This window comes from Chlamydomonas reinhardtii, chromosome 7 (genome assembly GCF_000002595.2).
Source record: "Chlamydomonas reinhardtii strain CC-503 cw92 mt+ chromosome 7, whole genome shotgun sequence".
Taxonomy (NCBI): domain Eukaryota; kingdom Viridiplantae; phylum Chlorophyta; class Chlorophyceae; order Chlamydomonadales; family Chlamydomonadaceae; genus Chlamydomonas; species Chlamydomonas reinhardtii.
In genome coordinates, this window is record NC_057010.1 from 1,320,190 (window position 1) to 1,327,892 (window position 7,703).

At 63.6% G+C, this 7,703-nt stretch overlaps 3 protein-coding genes across 3 annotated transcripts in view; 2 read left to right on the forward strand and 1 right to left on the reverse strand.

Annotated features, from left to right (window-relative positions):
- CHLRE_07g322176v5 (uncharacterized protein) overlaps nucleotides 1-3,328 on the forward strand; it is a 15,426-nt gene extending 12,098 nt beyond the window's left edge. Inside the window, exons 16-20 of the mRNA XM_043063987.1 lie at nucleotides 272-458; nucleotides 809-961; nucleotides 1,390-1,556; nucleotides 1,813-2,052; nucleotides 2,270-3,328. Coding sequence (XP_042922555.1) covers nucleotides 272-458; nucleotides 809-961; nucleotides 1,390-1,556; nucleotides 1,813-2,052; nucleotides 2,270-2,440 — 918 coding nt within the window. The 3' untranslated portion in view covers nucleotides 2,441-3,328. The remainder of the gene's footprint in view (nucleotides 1-271; nucleotides 459-808; nucleotides 962-1,389; nucleotides 1,557-1,812; nucleotides 2,053-2,269) is intronic.
- A 233-nt stretch (nucleotides 3,329-3,561) lies between these two features.
- On the reverse strand, nucleotides 3,562-5,252 carry CHLRE_07g322250v5 (molybdopterin synthase). Its single transcript, XM_001701001.2, has 3 exons — nucleotides 4,938-5,252; nucleotides 4,698-4,832; nucleotides 3,562-4,323 (listed from the first exon to the last, which is right to left on the reverse strand). The coding sequence occupies exons 1-3, from the start codon at nucleotides 5,124-5,126 to the stop codon at nucleotides 4,123-4,125; spliced, it is 525 nt and encodes a 174-aa protein (XP_001701053.2). The 5' UTR covers nucleotides 5,127-5,252; the 3' UTR covers nucleotides 3,562-4,122.
- Nucleotides 5,253-6,166: 914 nt separating this feature from the next.
- The window catches only part of CHLRE_07g322300v5 (uncharacterized protein), a 9,486-nt gene continuing 7,949 nt past the window's right edge, over nucleotides 6,167-7,703 (forward strand). The window contains exons 1-2 of the mRNA XM_043063988.1: nucleotides 6,167-7,008; nucleotides 7,163-7,413. Of these exons, the coding sequence (XP_042922556.1) occupies nucleotides 6,587-7,008; nucleotides 7,163-7,413 (673 nt within the window). The 5' untranslated portion in view covers nucleotides 6,167-6,586. The remainder of the gene's footprint in view (nucleotides 7,009-7,162; nucleotides 7,414-7,703) is intronic.

Consider the following 7,703-nt stretch of genomic DNA (forward strand, 5'->3'; position numbering starts at 1 on the left):
GTCAGGACTACTGACGTCCCTGCCAGCCGCTGACCCAACGACCATCCCTCCCCTCTCACACGCCCCTCTCACACGCCCCTCTCACGCGCCCCTCTCGCTTCCCCCTCTCACACGCCCCTCTCACAAGCCCCTCTCACACGCCCCTCTCACACGCCCCTCACACACGCCCCTCTCACACGCCCCACTCACACGCCCCTCACACACGCCCCTCTCCCGCCCCACTCACACGCACCCACCGCACCCACCGCACCCCCACCCCCCCACCCCTCAGGTGACGCTGATCGGCACTGGCGGCGGCCGCGGCGGCGGCGGCGGCGAGCTGCCGCAGCAGGCCAACATCCGCCTTCGCTTCAACCGCAACCCCATGATCGGCGATAAGTTCGCCAGTCGGCACGGCCAGAAGGGAGTGCTGTCCATCTTGTGGCCAGACACCGACATGCCCTTCTGCGCGGCAACCGGTGGGTGGTGCCGGCCGTGCCGCATGGGGGGTGCCGTGTAAGGGTTGTGGCAGGAGGGGGGCGCACTTGTGGGGCTGGGGGCTGGAGTTTGTGGTCGGGGCATTCGTCAGCGCAGACGTCCGGCACAACAGCCCCCTCCTGTCCAACGCTCACAGCTCTTTTCCATAACTCGGGGCATGGAATCGACTCCCCCCCCTGCCCTGCCCACCCACCCACTTACCCCCCCCCCCCGACGCGCGTGCCGGTACCACTTGCTACCACTTCACCTTCGCTTCTACTTATCCTTCCGAATCTAACCCCAACACACACACATACCCTGCCCCCCTCCACCCCGCCCCCCACACACGCAGGCATCCGGCCCGACCTGATCATCAACCCGCACGCCTTCCCCTCGCGCATGACCATTGGCATGTTGGTGGAGAGCCTGGTCAGCAAGGGCGGCGCGCTGGCAGGGCAGTTCGTGGACGCCAGCCCCTTCCAGCGGGCGGACGGCGTGGAGAAGGGTGCGTGGTGGGGTGCTGTGTGCTGGAGTGTGTGTGTGTGTGGGGGGGGTAGATACGAGCCCAGACTACCGGTATAGCGAACCGAATGCAGAAGAGTGAGGAGGAGAGCGCGGCCTATGCCATAACAAGGGGTGGGGTGGGGGGTGGGGGTGCACAGTCAGGTGAACGCAACTTTCCTCTCCGCGCCGTGACGTGCTGTGCCTGCCGCGCTGTTCGTGCAGTGCGGTCGAGCGCGCCCTGCTTGTGCTCATACCCAACACGCACCACGCCACACAACACCACATGCAACACAACCTGACATCCTCCCTCCCTCTCCCTCCCTTCCTCTCCCTCCCTCCCTCCCTATCCCGCTCCCTCCCTCCCTCCCTCCCTCTCCCTCCCCTCTCCCCCTCTGCCTCCCTCTCCCCTCTCCCCCCCCTCCGCCCCAGGCAACGCCACGGAGCGCTGGGGTGCCTACCTGGAGCGGCAGGGCTTCAGCCGCTACGGGCAGGAGACCATGATCAGCGGCGTGACGGGGCAGGAGATGCCCTGCGACATCTACATCGGGCCCGTCTACTACCAGCGGCTGAGGCACATGGTGTCGGACAAGTTCCAGGTGTGTGTGGGGGTGTGTGTGTGTGACGATGTGTGATTGCATGTGCGAAGGCGAGCGTGTGGTTTCCCTCGGGTTTGTTTTGTACAACCTCAACCCCAAACCCAAAACCCCTCCTCCTTACCTCTTCCTCGAGTCAGTGGGCTGTGGCATATAATGCCCCTTGGTTTGGTTTCGTTAGGGCTGGTATTCACAACCCCTGCTCCCTCCTCCCCTCCCGCCCCTCCTTCCCTCCTCCCTCCTCCCCCCGCCTGTCCAGGTCCGCTCCACGGGCCCCATCAACGCCATGACGCGTCAGCCCATCAAGGGCCGCAAGTTCGGCGGCGGCATCCGCTTCGGCGAGATGGAGCGCGACTCGCTGCTGGCGCACGGCGCCGCCTACCTCCTGCATGACCGCCTGCACGCCTGCTCCGACTACCACGTGGCCGACGTGTGCGTCAGCTGCGGCTCGCTGCTGGCGCCGCTGCGCAAACCCGCCGCCAACGCGGACGTGACCTCGGTGAGCCGCGCGCGCACGTGCGACAGCAGCGCGGGGGCAGCGCGGAAGCAGCGCGGAGGCAGCGGGCAAGCGTTTGGCGCTGGGTGCACAGACACGGTCTGTGTAGGCCACGCCCCACCTGGCTCTCTAGTTTCCTTTGCGCACCTACGCACACATTTTTATCCCCGCTCACCTCTGTTCACCACCCACCCACCCACCCACCCTCACTCGCACACAGAACCTGATGCTCGGCGGCGGCGGCGGCGAGGGCGGCGGCAAGACGGTGTGCCCGGTGTGCTGTCCCGGCTCCTCCGCCACCATCGAGCGAGTGGCGCTGCCGTACGTTTTCCGCTTCCTGGCAGCGGAGCTGGCGGCCATGAACATCAAGATGGAGCTGGAGATCAAGTAGTGGTTGAGATCAAGTAGTGGCTGGGGGCGAGATGAGGTGGCGGTTGGGGTGACTGGAGGGGAGGAGGGAAAGGTGGAAGAGGCGGAGGGAGGGGGTGGGAGCAGGAGCAAAGCATGAGCAGGGGCTCCTGGTTGCCATCAATAGATTAGTTGAGTTCACAAGTTTGGGTAGGCAGGAGATGTGGTGCACACGAGGGGGTGGGGGTGGGGGTCGCCGGGTCGGGACGGGTTGGCAGCATGAGTAGGGGGCTTGTCCGACCCTGCAATGCTGGGCCCCCGGCGATTACATGCGGTGGCACGATCACCCGGGCACGCATGGTGAGTGGTGGAATCACGCGCGGCGGGGGTGCGGGCGTGGGTCTGAGGGGATGTTAGGGGGGTAGTTTACTCCGGTCTCAAGGGGAGGGGCTAGGGGCGTGAGGTGGCCAGGGTCCACGTGCGCTGGGCCAGGTTGCGGAGCGTGCGGGCCGCTGCTGAAGCAGGGAGGACGTGGATCATGCACCGTACTGAGAAAGCACGTGCGTTGACGAGCTAGGACGGGCGCGCATGCGGCAAACCGATGGAGCGGAGATGCTATCGGAGGTCGTGATTGCTGGTGTGGGCACGCCTGCCTGTGCTACGCGTGCCTGAGTCGGATTACTCTGCGCTTGGATGTGGGGTGACCAAGTGCACAAGTCACAATGAACAAAAACATTACTCGCACGTCGCAATTGCGGGCGTGAATTGGCGGAGTGGCACAGGCGGGGCTGAGAGTTCGTGTGTGTGCACGTGTGCTGTGTGCTGTGTGTGGGGGGCCCTGCTGGGTCGGGGGCCCTGCGTTTGCTGTGCGCGGGCCTGCCTCCTGCAGCCCTGCCCCTTGGCGCCATGCCACTTGTAAGGGACTGAAGTCTGAACATCTGGATCGGGTCCGACCATACCCCACGACCCGGCTCCGCCGCTCAGGGCTCCGCAGCGCATGGCGCAGCGCAAAGGCGTAGCAGCGCCTCCAAGCAGGCAGCATCTCACAGCCCAGGGGCATACAACAGCCACAGCCACAGCCTCAGCTGTAGTCGGTAAGGGCATGGTATCCCTGGGGTACAGCGAGGCTGATCGGTACACGCAGATGCCTCACAGCTGCGTTTGCCGTACGACTGCTTACAGGGACCCCGCCCACCACCACCACCAGGCCTGCAATGTCCACACCTCGCTCACCTCCTCCACACTGGAAGACAGGGCCTCACAACCTCAGCTCCCATTACTCAAGCCTCTAGGCTCAAGGAGTGCTGGTGGGTAAAACAGAACAGCACATGGCGCCTGCTCCCCCTCTCTGCCTTCTCCCGCCTGCCTACACACAGCACTACCCGCTCTCTCTCTCCTCTCGGGCCTCAGGGCACCCCTGCTTCCGCATGGCTCACGCCGCCGCTGACTCCGTCACTTAAGCACACAAACAGCTTCATCCTTGGCCCGCTCTAAGACCTGGGACCTACTTGATCGGGCTTGAGCAATACCCCCCTCCGCCCCGGCCTGCAGGGAGAACCTCCCATGATCCATCCCCCATAGTCCGTGGAGACACCCACACCCGGACGCACGGGACCAGCTGCTCCCCGCCATCACAGCGAGCAGGCCCCTGGCCCCGCCCCCGCTACCCCACACTACCGTCTACCGTGCCACTACCCTGTCCTCTCGCAGCTCTATACGCCCCCGTCACCGGCCCCCTCCCGCTCCCGCTGCTCCCCCTTCCGCTGCTCCCGCCACCACTGCCGCCGCCACTGCTCCTCCTGCAGGTGGCTGCGCCAGCAGTCGGCGGCTCTCCTCGTTCTCCTTCCACACCGAGCCGTCCTCAAAGAACTCCTTCTTCCAGATGGGCACACTGGCTTTGAGCTCGTCGATGGCCCAGTGCACCGCCTGAGGGGAGGTGGTGGTGGTGGTGGTGGTGGCGGTGGTGGTGGTGGTGGTGGTGGTGGTGGTGGTGGTGGCGGTGGTGGTGGTGGTGGTGGCGGTGGTGGTGGTGGTGGTGGTGGTGGTGGTGGTGGTGGTGGTGGTGGTGGTGGTGGTGGTGGTGGTGGTGGCGGTGGCGGTGGTGGTGCGGGGCTGAGGGTGAGAGGCTGAGGGTGTGGTGGGGTGTATGGAGGGAGGCACGCACCGCGCCGGCAGGAATGCAGCGGCCCAGTGTTCCATCTGCCCCAACGCCAGTTCCACTCCACTCCGCAAGCTTCGGAGCTTGCTATCATTGTATCGTCAATGATTTGCCCCGATCAAGGTTTCGTGGCCAACCTTACCTCAAGCGACTCTCTCCGGTGCGCCGAGGACACAGCGATGATGACGCTGGGCTCCCCCACGAGCACGGTGCCCACCCGGTGCGCAATCGCTACCTTGCACACACTCCATTTGTTTGTCACTTGATGTGCAAGCTCCTGCGGCACGTTGGTTGAGACTTTTGGCCGAAGGGGAAAGGGGACCCGCTTGCCCTCACAGGGACCCAGGTGTCGCGATGGGACCACCCCGCTCGCGCTGCGCACCTGTAGTTTCTTCAGCGCCATCGGTGTGTATGCTTCATAGTCTAGCTTTATTACTGTCTTGCCCTGGAAGTTATTGCGGGTAACACCGGTGAATGTAGAAATTGCGCCTGCGCCAGGGTCCGCCACGAGCTCTACATAGCGAGAAATGTCTAGCGGGTCGCTTGTGACTTCGCAGAATATGTTCTTCATATCTGCTCTTGCCCACACAGTTACGCTCGGTATGCACGCGGGTTTGCAAGTATCGTGCCAGGTGATAGTGGGCCACGTGTGATGTCCTAGCGTAATTGGTCTGGCAATCAGCACAGGGGAGTTGCGTGTGTGATCTATTGTTAAGCGGTCGAGGCGGCGAGGCACGGCTTTGGCACGAACGTGTCAGTGCCGTACGGATTTCTCCATGCAGCCGCCCCTTACAGCGTCTTCGGGTGCTGGGACTGTCCCCTCTGTAACATCCGCATTCTTACAGCAAAGGCGCTAACAATGGCTTTACGGTTGCTTTCTGCAAGAATGACAGTTGTGTCTGTCATGTGGCGTGTGTTAGGTGCGATACTCTGGCATCAGGAGGTTTCAGCAGAGTCGGGAGACATCCCGCACGTTGCGCCGCCCTACACAGCCTGACACAGCCAGCCTTCTTTCGGGTTCACCCAAGTCTTAGCAGCGTCTTCGCCTTCACACGCTAATACCAGGCAACATGCTTGCCGAGGGAGCGAGGCAGCACATGGACCGCTAGCTTGTATGAAAGGGCGGGGGGCAGAGGTGCGAGCGTGCGAGGGCGGGAATGCACACATGTGGCTGGTGAATTGGGGCCCGGGGGCACGGGCGGATGCAGTCTCAACAGTGGGGTCAACGGCATTCATGTCAGTTTCACATTAAAGGGCTTGAAGTGAGCTAGGGAGGGGTCGCCAAGTACCCCAGGATGGCACACTCCGCAACACTCGTCAATAATGGCCCTTTGGCGATGTCCTAGAGTGGTCGTGTTCAGCCCCTTGGCGAGCCTTTCCCCCCTCGCCAAAAACTGTAGCCGCACCGAACGCCGTGTCCGCACACCAAATGGCCCTGCAGCCACATCAAATGTAGTACTTGTATGACTAGAAGCTCGCCCCCCGTGCCCCCGGGCGCCCCCGCGCGCGGTCACCGCATCGGGGCTCCGCGAGCCCTGCGCCTTGGCTGAGAGTGGCCCAGAGTAGCCTTGCCAATCCCGTTAAACCTTCACTATACACATATAGGAACTACATAAACTGGCCCCGCAACTAAACTCGAGCGCGCTAGTGAGGAAGTCGACGATGCGACAAATTGTGCCCTGTTGCTAGTATGGGCAAGTTGAGTAAGCGGACTTTACGAAAAGGTTTTATAATAAACGCACGCATATTGAGACTAGCGAAGGCCGCCGAGGATACGCCCCACCTCCCCCTCGTCGTCGCCCTCCTGCTCCTGCTGCTGCGGCCGCTCCTGCTGCTGCAGCAGAGCTTGCGCCTGAGCCCGGGCTTGGGGAACACCACGAGCACAGCCACGAGGATGACACTGAAGCGCTGAAGCGCTGAAGTGCAGCGACAGCTTGAGCTGTTTGTGCAAGTTTCACTGCTGCAGCATGTGCGTATTAGCGATGTCATAAGCCGCAGTTCTACGCGCAAACTGTGCTTAATAGAGCCAATATGACTGGTTGCGGGGAGCCGCGCACAGAGTTCCCTGAGCATCCGTATGAGCAGCCCTACGAAATTCAGAAGCAATTCATGCAGGAGCTATGGCAGACACTGCAGAACTCTCAAATTGGGCTCTTTGAGAGTCCAACTGGAACGGGCAAAACCATTTCCATAATCTGCGGTGCGCTGCATTGGCTCGAAGATTTCCGAGCGCAGCAGGCGCAAGAGGCGCTGGCGAGCTGCGGGGCTGGTGCAGACGGCGACGACACGCCGGACTGGCTCAGGGAGGCAGCGGTAGCTGTGAAGAAAGCGGCAGAGCCTGAGGCGCACCCATGGCTGCGTCGGCCGGGCCGAGCCGCAGCGCTGCTTGCTAACGGGGCGGACGGCGGCCCCCCGGCCACGGCACCGGCGCGACTCGGCGGTTGGACAGAGGGGTGAGGGAGCAACAGGCACCCGGTCGGGCTCGTGTGCTTGTGACGGCAGGCGACGGCGCGTGGTTTGGCGGCAGAATAGCGCACGGCCCGGATGCATGAATAGCACAGTCGCGCACACGGGCACCTTCCCATCCCTTCCGATGCTTTCTTGTAGGCGGCCGCTCCCTTCGCACAGAGGCGGCACCGCGGCGGTGCCGCCGCTGCTGCCGCACGGCGCCGAGGCCGAAGACGAGTTTCTGCTGCAGCCCACGCCCGCAGAAGCAGCCGCCGTAGCAGCAGCCGAGGGTGGCGACGGCGGTGTCGGGATGCGGCGGCGGCCGCGGGGCGGGGCGCTGGGTGACAGCAGCGGCGGCAGCAGTGGCGACGAGGGCGGCGGGGGCGACGAGGCGAGCCTGGCTCGGGAAGGTGAGGCGGCAGCGCCGCCGTGTGGGGCTACGGGCTATGACGAGTGATCAGCACATGAGAGCAGCTATCTAGAGTGCGAGAGCAGCTAGCTGGCTGTGTCTGCGGGCTGGTAGCACCCGAACGTGCCCCGTGCTGTGTGAGCGGGCAGCGCTCCTTGGGCTGCGTCTGTGTTATCTTGTAACGTGCATCGCACGCCCCTCTGAGCCCCCTGCACTGCGTTCTGGGTTGGGCGGCAATTCTTTGACCATTGGGACCTATGTTTTGTGGCTCGGCCCAAGAAACCGCTTCTC